Source organism: Thamnophis elegans, chromosome 1 (genome assembly GCF_009769535.1).
Source record: "Thamnophis elegans isolate rThaEle1 chromosome 1, rThaEle1.pri, whole genome shotgun sequence".
Classification (NCBI taxonomy): domain Eukaryota; kingdom Metazoa; phylum Chordata; class Lepidosauria; order Squamata; family Colubridae; genus Thamnophis; species Thamnophis elegans.
In genome coordinates this window covers 29,137,397-29,150,924 of record NC_045541.1, presented here as the reverse complement: position 1 = coordinate 29,150,924, position 13,528 = coordinate 29,137,397, and the positions used below count along the sequence as shown (strand labels likewise).

Here is a 13,528-nt window from a genome sequence, read left to right as displayed (position 1 = left end):
TTGAGTATTCTATGCAGATTTGGCCGAGCATTTCCATGAATTTTGGATTTCCATTTTACAGTTAAATAGTTTGGCCCAACCTTCTTTTCAACCTAACAAACAATATAGAAATAAGGAATGAAATAACAAGTTACAGTTATAAATTGCTGTCTTGAGAAAACTATTTGTTAACAACCACTTGAAAAGGATATGAATGTACCAAAATCTTAATAGCTACTTTTCTAAGAGGGTTGAAAGGAGTTAAAATGTATAGGGCAGGGGTGGCACTGAATCGGAAAATTGCCTTCCCTCTATTCAATACTATAAAAGTCTGGAAGAAAAAAAGAAACAGTGAAAGCAATTTAAGCATATGCAATGTTATATTAATTTTTCTGTGTTTGCTTTTTCCAAGAAGAAAAACCAGACATCCCTGAACCAACCTTTGCAGTAAAAAATACTTACTATTTATTGTATAAACAACATAGAATTTGCCATGGCATGGAAACATAATGTCAAAGACCATGTGAGTTAGAAAGGATCTTATCAATCATCTGCTGCTTCCATTTGAAAAGTTCTAGGTAAACCATTGCTTAAAAGCAGCTACTGTCAGAAATATTCTGATTCAATCTCATTAATTTAATTCCAATCCATTGTCCTGGTTTAAATTTCCGTGGCACGACAAAACCGCGCTCCACTAAAGCGCGCCCGATTAAACCACGTCGCTGACGTCATCAGCAGTGCGACAACAGCGACCGCGGAGGAAAAATGGGCGCTTTAAAAAGCGCTTTGAAAGCAAGCCGATTCAAGTTAAGGTAAGGGTTAGGTTTAGGTTTAGGGTTAGGGTTAGGTTAAGGGTTAGGGTTAGGTTAAGGGTTAGGGTTAGGTTTAGGGTTAGGTTAAGGGTTAGGTTTAGGGTTAGGTTTAGGGTTAGGTTTAGGGGGGTTAGGTTTAGGGGTTAATTTTAGCTTTAGCGTTCATAGCGTGCTTTTTTCGTTGCGCTGTGATGACGTCAGCTATGCGGTTTCGTCGAGCGCGCTTTAGTCGAGCGCGGTTTTGTGGTGGAACCTAAATTTCAACAGGGAATAAGCTATTGCCCCTTACTGCTGTTCTTTCTCCCACAAAGTCTTCTACTACAACTTTTAACCTTTTCTCAAGTTTTAATGTTCACATTCTTTCTCATCTTGGTAGTTTTCTTGAACTCTGTCTGGCTTCTCTAACTATGATCTGGATGTAATGCTTGGTCAAGCCAACCCATTAGCATTTTTAGTCCATGTTCACACACTATAGTGGTTCACTAGCATTCTAAAATCCTCTTTCTGTGTACTGCCAGCTCAAGATATCAAAGTATCAACCATTCTGCCCCAAAGTCTTCCCAATCCTAAATGTATGCATTTGAGTTTTCCTACCCATATATTAGACCTTATTTCTCATAGCTGAATATCATTCAGTTCGATCTAATCTTGTTTAAGCTTGCCAAGTTTACTTTGAATTATGGAGTTCTTCTCTTAATGTTTAGTATTCCCCCAAGATTTGCAAATCAGCATTCTCTTCCATCTCATCCTCAGAACCATTTCAAAAATATTGAATAGCACAAAGCCAAATGGAAGTCTACTTAAACTTTCTTTTCAGGTCAATGCAGAACTTTTCCGAGAACCATTTAAGTGGTTGTTCAACTAGTTGCAAATTCACTGGATTGCAATAACCTCTTGCTCGCATTTATTCGTTTTATCCACAACAATAACATGACTACCAATTCACTTCAATTAAAATGTAGAGTGTTCCTTTTATTTACCAAACTTGTCATTCCACTGGAGTAGAGTTACTGACTTTACAACTCCAGATAAATCCATGCTAATTCTTGGTAATGGTAGTATCAGTATTTGTTTCTGATTGTCTGTATACTATCGCATGCCAATCTATTATCTTGCCCAATGTATACGTTAAACTAACAAGATTATAGGATGGTTTTTGTTTTGCTTTTTTATGGATTCTCACACAAAGTTCCAAATTCACTTTTGAGTCAGCTTCTGTAGTTCCTTCTTTGATGGCCTTCGGTCAGCTGGCAAAACCTACTTTCTTTAGACAGACATTTAAGCTTCTGGCATTGATTATCAATTGTTCTTTGTTTAATTTTAGCAGTCTGTTGTCTTTATTTGGTCTTTGTGGAAAGTAAGTTGTATCTGGATAAAGTATTTTTGTATGTTTTAAATTTATGTTTAACAGCTATTAGACTCTTAGAAGGGTATAAATGTAAACAACTACATAAACTTCAATTTTATATAAATAGCTTCACCATTTAGGAATTGATTTAATGTGAAGGTTTTACTTTTTAAAGATTTGCCTGGCTGTATTACTGCATATAAAAAAGCTGAAGCTTCTAGTGTAGTAAACACATGTTCTTATGAGGAATGACATTAAAATAGTGCAATATCAAAAATCCATGAGGCACAGACAATCTGGATCCATCACCAGGACCAGAGGTTTAGTCTTCTGAGCTGGAGCCCATTCTCAGGGAACTTCTCCCTCACTAGAATGTGAGAGAGAACGGTAGTAGTCTGTTTTCTGTAAACTAAGCCATGGATTTCTGGTGCTAAAAATTTGTGTCTAAACAATAAGCTCAAGGAGAACTTCCAAAATTGAGAACCAAAGCATACGAAAGACATGTTCTTTATAGCGAACAACTATTATCAGGAAATAATTTAGCTAAGTGGCCAGAAGACTCATACAAAATTGGACATTTTGAAAGTATGATATGATCTGCATTAGGAGCAATATATAGCATTAAATGGGGGCAGGTAGGTCAAGTGAAAGACGTATCAAGAGATAGCCTCCACTCATGTGTATTTTATGAATATGAGGAAAGTTAAGATACGATGCGATGTGCTGTGTGTGAGACACTGCTGCACATTGCATCTAAAACAAAGCAGTTACTAATAAACCCAGTTCAACAGTCCACTTTTAATCCAAACTCATGGTAAATGGGTAGAGTTAATATTAGAAAATTCTAGATCAGACGAGCGTTTAGTCAAAGTATATCCCTTTCCTGGTGACCCCTGACTATGCCCACAACCATTTTTGTATTGCTCAGCAAGTATTTATCTACTTAATCAAATATCCTCTTTTTCCTCTCCATGGGCCAATGGGCTCTCCTTTTGATTGGAAGCCCCAAAACAATCAACCAATCAGTTCCTTTTTTCTTCTTTTGCAAGGTATTATTATGTGGCATTGAGGAAATAAAGGAACACCGCCCTGATCAGCCACTATAGGGAGGAAGCAGCAATGCTGATTCTCACTGTTGTTATGAAGACCTGAGGATGAAATGGGAGGGCTTCAAAGTGTGGCAGGAGAGTATGGTTAGGCTAGGAAATCCCTAGAGACAGGCAATCCCAGCAGTGGCTTTAAGTAAAGTGTCATAAAACTGTTTCTTCAGCTTTCTCTTTAATAGGCTATGAAGGAATATGCAGTTGGTTCAGTTTTTTGAAAGCCACTTGATGGTGTGAACAACTAAGATCACTTTATTTGTTTTCTTAATTGATTTACATGACTTTCAATCTTGAAAATGCAACCCCAGGCAGCTAATAACATGTTAAAAACAATAAGAAAAAAATAGCAAGAGGATAAAAACCTACAATGATAACTAAAAAACAGAGTCAATAAACAATCAACAAACACATCTCACAAGCCATCTAACCTTTCAACTCCTGTGCTCTGGAGCATGTACAGATATCCAGCACTTTGTGAAAGACCAGCAGAGTTGGGGGCCAATCTAACCTCTGGTTGTGTGCCAAACTAAACAGTTGTTAAGTGAATCCCTGTAATTGTTAAAGTTAGTACGGTTGTTAAGTGAATCCAGCTTCTCCATTGACTTGGCTTGTCAGAAGGTGATCACATGATTCTGGGACACTGCAACCGTTATAAGTATGAACCAATTGCCCAGTGTCTGAATTTGGGTCACATGACCATGGGTATGCCACAATGGTTGTAAGTCTGAAAAATGCTCATTGGTTACTTTTTTCAGTGTGGTTGTAACTTTGAACCGTCACTAAATGAACTGTTGTAAACCATGGACTTCCTATATTGCATTCTAATCACTGGGCCACCACAGCTCCAGACATTGAGACAGGTCCTACACATCTTCCAGACCCTGGGAGAGAACCTACACCGTATCACTTGGTTGACCTGGGGCAGAGATGTAGATGTTGTGGTTTCATGTAGAGCTTAAACAGGAGGGAGAAGCATATCAAGTCCTATGTCACCCCACCGAGAAGAGTCTGTAGAACAGATCTCTCATCCTCCATAAATATCAGTTGAACTCCTCCTGAAGGAAAGAGGGGAACCAACATATAACTGTGCCTCTCATTTTTAACTCTTGAAGTCAGTCCAGACAGATACCATGATCAATGATATCAAACCCTGCTGAGAGAGAAGAGGAAGGATGGAAGCACTTCTCCCCATCCCGCTCCTGCAAGAGATCATTCCAAGCAAGCCCTTCAGACCCATTCCCAGATCTGAAACCTGACTGAAAAATGGTTCAGGTAATCCAGATACGTCAAAGGTTATCTAAAATGGTTGACTCTAGCAATGGCATCTTGATGAGAGGATAAGATGCTCTCTCTTTACAGCAGGGCCACGCCAACTCTCAAGGAGGAATTCAGTTGTATTGGTAAGCAACTGCATAGTGTCTACCTGGAAGTTTTAGCTAATCAGGAGGAACATGGATTCGGTGCATAAGTGGCCATGGTAACAATTCCAGGTACCTGACCTTGGCCACCAGGGCTAACAGATTCAAATTCATCCCAGATAATCGGTAAGATTGGGCCTCAGTTAGCTCTATAGGACCTGCCTCAAGGCAGAAGTCCAACCTGGAGTAAATCTGACCTTATCTGACAGAAGCTTCACATATCCTCATCATGGTCTGAAGAAAAACTTCAATTACTCTAAACAGGAATGAGGGGCAGCTATCTGCAAATTCAATAAGGGTGGGAAAATGTTGATGTTTTGCTGCCCTTAGTATAAGGTTGGCATAGTGAATAGTGGCTCTAATGCGTGCTTGGTTGGATTCACCCCTTATTCTCATATTTCATCTTTCTCTGCTTCTCAGTAATCCAAAGGGGTGAGGGGCTCTGGGATCCTTGAAAGGAGAGAGCTCTGATCCAAAGCCCTAGCAGATCCTCTCATTCCAAGCAGCAACTAAGGCTTCAGTTAGATTGTGCACCAGACTTCAAAACCCACCCCTTAAACTCCCCTGAAATCCACTAGGGTCTATTAGTTGCCTAGGATGAACCAATCAAATAGAGGAATCAATCAGAATGCTCTGACAATGATACGTGTGTGTGTGTGTGTGTGTGTGTGTGTGTGTGTGAAGGTGATCTCCTCCAATATCACACCACCATTGCTGTCTCTCTCCCTCTCTCCCCCCACATGATATGGAAATAACCATCAGTACATTTTAGACCTTCAATGACCTAGGTCAGTTATAGGACTGTGATGGTGACCATGATTTCCGAAGCTATTGCAGAGTTCAATTCCAGGGAAAGCAAGTTGAAGTTCCCGAGGCTATAAGCCTGGGGAACTGCACCACCAGCCCAGCCAATGAGCTCGGGGAGGGAGGCTGTAACACAATAGGGAGGCTAGTACAAGAACAACACCCCCACAATAGCACTTAGACATATACTACTTCACTGTACCCGGCAGCCCTCTCTAAGCTATTTACAGAGCCCGCATATTTCCCCCAACAATCTGGGTCCTCATTTTACTGATCTCAGAAGGATGGAAGGCAAAGTCAATCTTGATCTGCTCAGAATTGAACTCCTGGAGAGAACAATGAGTTAGCCCTGTAGTACTGCATTTTAACCACTGTACCAACCACTCTAACCAATATTGGCAGCAGTCCAGTATTTTGTAACAACAGGATTTTGTATCTATTTATCTGTAGAGCAGCACCTCTTGGAATTCCCCAAATGACCACAGCTTATCCACTACCACGATCCTAAGGGTAGAGCACATTTCAGAGAGGGGATCTGCAATTTTGCTGGGGAACTTTCTAAGCCATCTTTGAAATATACTTTTTTAGTTATCTGTTAGGATCACTTTCCTATACAGAATAAATAAAAAGTTATGCAGTGTAACAATTCTTCATATCCAAAAATACAGACTTATATTGCAGAAAACCTGAAAGTGTAACTATCAAAGCAGATACCCAACAGGAGAGAAAGAGGCAACACCAATCAATAATGTGAAACACTCACTTTTGTATTAATGTAAAATGGATCCAGGTCTTCCAAGGGAGTAGCAACCATTCCAGCAGGGATGTCACCATAAATAAATGGCAGTGATTTGCCAGCCTCCAAGTCACTACTTGGTTTTGGCCCATTTTCATCATTGTCTTTATGGTCTTGTTTGGACTGCTTGGCTTTTTCGGCAGCAATGCGTTGTTCGATAGCTGCAAGAGACTCTCTAGTGAAGTAGTGAAAGCTGTCCGGACCTGGTGGTACAAGCACTGGCTGCTCCATCTTGTCATCCTGCACATTTTAATTACTAGTTATTCTCTTGCATAAGGAAGTACTGAAGAAAAGAGAAAAACAAGGAGTGAATCAACAACCATGAAAACCCCCATCACTTCTTCATTAAGCTAACATAATATTCAAGAAAATAATTATGTCAGACCTGGAAGCCATATTTTACTTGTGGGACTTCAGGCCTGCCACATTTTCTACTGTGGGAAAATGGGAGGGGGGATGATACAGAGTGTGGGTGATATATAGTCAAAGTAACGTTCCTTTCTCAGAAAGTCAAGGCCATCTTGCCCTGCAGCTGAGATGCGGTAACTGGGAGGCATCTCTAGTTTTGGAGGGTGCCTGGATTGGAACATGTAGATGCTGGGCAGGGAGGTGGACTTTCATTTGGGTGGGGAAAACCTGGAAACTTTCAGATTCGGGTTTTCCCAGATGTGCCAATATGACATCTCTAATAAAATGGAACTTTGAGGAAACTCAAGCCTGAAGAGTCTTCTTTTGTTAGGGGTCTTACTTGGAACCGTGACAAATTATATCTTTAGAGTAACAAAATGAAGACTTTAAATATTTAACTATTTACCTTTGAGAAGGGAATTCTTGTCAGCTGTGACCAGGGGGGCATTTGCCCAGGTTCGCCTGGTGCACCAGTTGCGCCCCTACCTGAACCGGGAGGCTCTCACAACAGTCACTCGGGCCCTTGTGACCTCTAGGCTGGAGTACTGCAATGTGCTCTACATGGGGCTGCCCTTGAGGAGTATTCGGCGACTTCAGCTAGTCCAGAATGCAGCCGCGCGAGCGATCGTGGGTGCACCTCGGTTCACCCACGTAACACCTATCCTCCGCGAGCTGCACTGGCTACCTGTCGATCTCCGGGTACGCTTCAAGGTGCTACTTGCCACCTATAAAGCCCTTCATGGTAGTGGATCTGGGTACTTGAGAGACCGCCTACTGCCGATCACCTCCACATGACCCATTAGATCTCATCGTTTAGGCCTCCTCCGAGTTCCATCCGCTGGCCAATGCCGACTGGCCACCACGCGGAGGAGAGCCTTCTCGGTGGTAGCCCCGACCCAATGGAACGATCTCCCCGTGGAGCTTCGTACCCTCACCACCCTCCAGACCTTCCGCACAGCCCTTAGAATCTGGCTATCCCGTCAGGCCTGGGGCTAAAGATTGTAACCCGCCCGAATGGTATGAATGTTGCGTTTTAATCATGTACTGTCTTATATGTAAAAGTTTGTCCCCCCCTTCCTTTTGATTGTGAGCCGCCCTGAGTCCCCCCAGGGAAAAGGGCGGCATACAAATAAATAAACAAACAAATAAACAAACAAATAAATAAACAAACAAACAATTCTTATAGGCTGATAAGATTATTAGCTGTTTTAGATTTTCCTTCCCCCTTTTTAGACCCCCCCCCCCCTTTACTGGCAAATTTTTGTAGTTTTAACAGTAACCTAACCAGTCAAAATTGGTCAGAAAACATTTTTGTTGACATGAAGGTTCAGGGATAAGAAGACATTATTTGCTGAATCTGTTTGACAGGGAGCTGTGAAACACTACTAGGACTCTACCATGACGCATTATTAGAAGACCGCGTGGGGGGAGGGAAGGGGGACATTTTCCAACAGCAGTGAATAGAAGATAGGAACCTAGTTGCTTCCTGACTATGCCTTGACCAATGAGGCAATCTACAAACTGAACATTTTTAAAACTGCAAGCAACGTGAAGGATTGTACTATCTGAAGATATTCAAAAGTGCTTCCACTGCAAACAGTATTTTATCAATTATAAAACATGAGAAAGTTCTTCTAATACAGAAGCCCAAAGGAAAGGACTAGTTAATGAAACCACAATTGTTAATTACAAAAAAAAATTCATTCAGCAATTTCTCTGTGCATTTATTTTGAGCAGGATTCATCTCAGATTTTCAGAATCAGGTCAGAATGGGGGGGTGAGACCAAATCCATTGGATGTTATATTCTGTATTTGAAGCAGTCATTAAAACACACACACACACACACACACACACAAACATAAACACAAACACACACAGATCAAGTTGATATATGGGAAAGAGCAGACTGCGAGCAGATGGTTTTATTTCTTTTAATGGATCTAATATATTATTTTGGAAATGTGCCTAAGAAGAATATAACATATTATCATAAATGCAGCATGTGGCCAAAGGTCAGTAAAGCCATGAGGTATGTGGGGAAGCCAATAACTGATGGGAAGGACTAGTTTACTCTATATCTTTTATGCTGGTGAATGGTTTCTTTAGTTTTGCAGATTTCAGAGGCCTAGTGGGTAGAAAGCAAAAGATCTCCTCAACTCTAGAGATTAAAATTCTATGACTGCTGTCTCATCATTGGCAGTCTGCCTTGAAGTAGGCCTGTGATTATTAGTGCCAGAGCACTTAGCCAGACAAAGGGAAAGATGAGGAATAGCAGAGAAGCACAAAATTGAACTTGGTCAGAAGGAAGACCAGAGTTGAAAAAAGATACTGAAAGAGGGACATGAGCCCTAGAAATAAATAAATTCATTAAAAAAACAAAACAGAAGGCAAAGCAGAATGACAAGAGGAGGGAGAAGAGAGGGTGGAGGAGGAGGAGGAGGAAGAAAAGGAAAATAAAGTTTTAAAAAAACCTTTCGCAATTATGTAAGAGGAATAATTTTATTGATCTGATCTCTCTTTCAGTTGCCAGTGTTTGGAGGCAAAGGGTGGGGGGGAACCTTAATGGAAGTGGGAAAAGCCCTACACTGCAAAAACAGCTAATGGATCCTTAATGCACTTGCAAAATAAATAAGGCCTGGGTTTCAAAGGTCTCCCTTAACCGCATCTGTTAAATGGATGCATTTCAGTATAGCTCAGGTTTATTATCTGAATACAGTAAACATTTAAAGGAATATGATGAATATCTCACTTAAGACACAATTTCAAAATTTTCAGATATTATGACTATGAACCAGGTAGAATCAATTAAGTATTAAATATGAGCATAGTGGTCTGGAATGTCACTGATATTTTCTCACAGAACCGTAATAGTTGATGGCACTGTGTAATTGGGACTGTTTTGCACTGACCTGTACTTTTATTAATTAATGTCATTTTCAGCCTTCAAACATAGGGCCTTCATTTGGAGACATACTGTAACTATTATGAATGCAGCAAAGGTTGGAATTAACCACAATATTGTTTTCTAAATCAAACCAACTAAGCAGAGGCATTCCGTAGAAGAATTCTGCGAAGATTGAAGAATTCTCCAAGCATTCCCTGGAGATAACAATAAAATGGTTGCCCTAGATTTCTTAATGTACATTCAATTATTAAAATATATTATTTTGTGGTTATTAATATTACTATTATTATAAATAATTTCAGAGTCCAGTTCATTATCCAATAATGAAAAATCCTAACTCTTAACTCTTGCTATTTTATGAAAGGCTTCGTTTGGAGCTTTTACTCGACAAATGAATAATTTGTTCCAAGTAGTATGCAGTTTGTTGCAGGCAGTCAGCTATTATAAAGCAATATTGTGCAGTTGTTAATCCTGACCACATTCTCCAAAGGAATTAAGCATGGCTTTTCATTATAGTATGAACACATCTTGACCACCTCATGTTTCTTTTTGTTTTTTAGTATCCCCATGATGTGCTTTTGAGAGAGACAGTTTAAATCATGGATGTCAAACTGACGGCGTCACATTGCTGTCACGTGACACTTCGTGACATTTTTTTCATTCGGAGGTGAAGTGGGCATGGCCTATGTGTGACACATCCAGCCCACGGGCCACTAGTTTGACATCCCTGGTTTAAGTAATTTAAATTACATAGTCCAGGTTTGATCCACTTTGACTCATAGAGTATAGCAAGAGAGGTGGTCCAGCACCTGTAAAAACCGCCCCCTCACACACACACACACACCATTCCAGCCTCATTGCACTGATTTCCAGACAGTTTCCTGCCCCTTGATAGAGAACAAGAAATCAGCACCCAGAGGGTTTTATCTTTTGCTTTGTTTAATATGTACTGAATGAATCAAAAACAAGACGTCACCATTGAGTAGCAAAACAAATGATAGACAACACTGGCAGGATATAGACTGGCAATGGAAAAGCAAATTTTGTGCCAGTGTAATTTTCTGCTGGAACAAGTTCTGGTCCTTTTAACTTGGCAGTAAAGAAAGGCTTGTAGAAATGTCCATCCCCATACAACTGTGCAAGACTGAAACTGGAAGGTTTCCTGATTACTTGTTTGAGGTAAGCATTGAAACTTAGAAATTGCAACAGGAATTCCCAGCCTCATTTCTAATGAGTTAATTAAGGTGAAATTTTTTGGAATACTTTGAAATGCTTTATTCTAGATTTCTCCCATTGTGGCTAAAATATCGTCTACAAAGAAGCTATCTACAAATTCATTTGTTGCTTCTTCTTCTCCTCTCCTAATGTCCACACAACCCAGTATCAAGAAGTGGTAATATTGAAAATCTTAGAACAGTAACCTTGTCAAGTTCTGGGATAAGAGCAAAAACAGCACAGAATTTACCACACTCCAAACCCCTAGATGTTGAAGGAACCAAAAGAGGGGTACTGTAACCCAGCTACTTCCATTTTGGTTCTCACCAATTTGTTGGACTTCGGACTAGTGGTGGGTTCCTACCAGTTCGGCTGAACCGGTAGTGGTATGGCGATCTGGGTCGCTGGAACCGGCAGCCACCCAGGCCTGCCACATCCCCAAACTGGTTCCTTGGTCTCTTCTGCCATTGGCAACATGTTTCTGCCCATGCACAGACATTTTCAGTCAACTGCGCATGCGCAGCAACATGTGGAGGGCGCACCCAAAGCAAGCAGCACGCATGCAAAACACCCTCTTAGCGAACTGGTAGTAAACTGGTTAGGAGCCCACCTACCAACTCTTAACTCTGGCCAGGGATGACAGAATTCCCAAAGTGTTTCAACAAAACACAGGGTGATTGAAATTTTTTTGTCCATCCTCTTAAATACCCAAAGTTAATAGGTGCTATTGATTATTTAAACCTTTTAACAGTTCCACCAATTTTGCCTTGGCTCTCATTGTAACAAACCTCAGAAAAGCTGGCGAGCAACTATGGCAGAAGTAGGTAAAGAAAGAGCACATAATTTAGCTTTATGAATAACTGGAAATTTGAACCTGAAGGGGGGAAAAGGTTCCCAGCATGTCCTTTGTCCTCATGTATTTATTTATACATATTTATATTTTCCTTTAAATGATCCCAGGGTTAATGTGGTAAACTTGCTTTTGTTTTTCTGAAGGATAAGTATTCAAACTTCTGTTGTTTGTTTGTTTGTTTGTTTATTTATTTATTTATTTATTTATTTATTTATTTATTTATTTACCTTATCTAACAGGAATTCTAGATGGCATATACAGTGCTCCAGGGATGGGTTCCGGCTTTTGATATTGTCGGTTCGCTCAGGGTTGTGCTTCGTGTGCATGTACGCTTGATATGCACTACATGCGCATGCACAGTAGTAAAAAAACCCAAGATGGTGGTGCCTATGGCACCGCCGATAGAACAGGTTCGGGGGAGGGGGCGCTGAGTTATTACCTACTCAGCCGAACCAGTCTGAACCAGTAGGGGAACCCACCTCTGCAATGCTCCCACTTTAATTTTCTCTCAAGAACAACCCTGTGAGTTAGGCTGGGCTGACAGAGATAATACTCACTTACAGCAATGGGGCTCAAAAATCTGTCCCAAGGCTTCCCCCTGTTTTCTCCCTTTACTTACAACAAATTATTGTTAAAGTTCAGTTTCTGATGATATTTGATTATTAACATCTGAGAGGCAAATGTTTTAAACATGATGTAGGATTTTATTTTATTTTCAATTTGTCACTGCCATGCCACCTTTGAATGAAAATCTTTGCCTTCTCAAAACTGCTTTTAACTCAGGAAAATAGAAACTTCATTCAGAGGTAAATAGTATTTTTAGTGTGCCCCCCCCCCCGCCAATAGTACTAAAATAGAGAAAGGTATCTTACACTAATCTCATTTGGGTTTCCTTAATTTGTTATTTTTATTATTTCAAAGTTGGAAAAAGTAGTCATATTAAAAGCAACTGAACATCTGATTTTAGCTGCTCTGTTTTAGACTGGAACTCCTTAGTAGTAGAGACCTATCTCTTTTCTCTATGGAATTAGGTAAGTTTAAATAAAAGAGTAAAAATTTCCAAGCAGACCAATGGACTAGTGCCATTTAGTATTTTTACTTTGCAATAAAACTTCTGATCCTATATGTAGATCTGAGATATTCCTGGAAATAAGGATGAGACTGAAGGCTACCTCTTTATAGCAATGTTTTTTTAAAAAAAACAACCAAAAGCATTAAATGGGAAATTGACATACTATAAAATAAGAAACAATCTCTCACTCTCTTTCCCTCTCTCAGTTTAAAATTTAAAAAAATATGAGGTACGTCAGGAAACCAAGGGGATGACTATAGTCACAGTGCTGTGCATTACACTGGACTAGCTGTTATGACTTCAATCTGATGCTGCGTCACTAAAAGGGAAAAAATATTGGCACTATAAAGCCCCTGAAGTGATTGTCTGCTTAGGCAAATAAAAGGGCTTCTCAAAGTGCAAAGAAAGCTCGCAGAGAGATAAGAAAAAGGCTCAGAAATTGTTTTTCAATGTATGATTGCTTTTTGAGGAAAAACAGTAAGTCAGGGTTCCAAATAGCATCCAAAAGTAAATCAGAGTCCGAGGCAGTTTCAATTGATTAAGAGAGCCATGTTGGCACATCTGGGAAAACCTGAATCTGAAAGCTTCCGGTTTTCCCACCCAGTTGAAAGTTCAAGATCCTGCCCCTATACCCACAAGTCCATCACATGGTTCAATCTTCCACTGCCATGCTGGCAGCCTCCACCCACCCAGTTCCAGCCAGCTTTTGTTCACTTTTTGAATTTTTGTTTTGTCATATACTGCTTAGCTTTAATGATTAAAAAAATGATATAGGTCCCCCTTTTGCCAACAAGAACTGTATTTTATGGAAGTC

At 40.2% G+C, this 13,528-nt stretch overlaps 1 protein-coding gene across 1 annotated transcript in view; it reads right to left on the bottom strand.

Annotated features, from left to right (window-relative positions):
* Positions 1-6,491, bottom strand: part of LOC116508074 (sodium channel protein type 1 subunit alpha) — a 59,747-nt gene extending 53,256 nt beyond the window's left edge. Inside the window, exons 1-2 of the mRNA XM_032216541.1 lie at positions 6,228-6,491; positions 192-310 (exon numbers count right to left, since the gene is read on the bottom strand). Coding sequence (XP_032072432.1) covers positions 192-310; positions 6,228-6,491 — 383 coding nt within the window. The remainder of the gene's footprint in view (positions 1-191; positions 311-6,227) is intronic.
* Between the last annotated feature and the right edge of the window lie 7,037 nt (positions 6,492-13,528).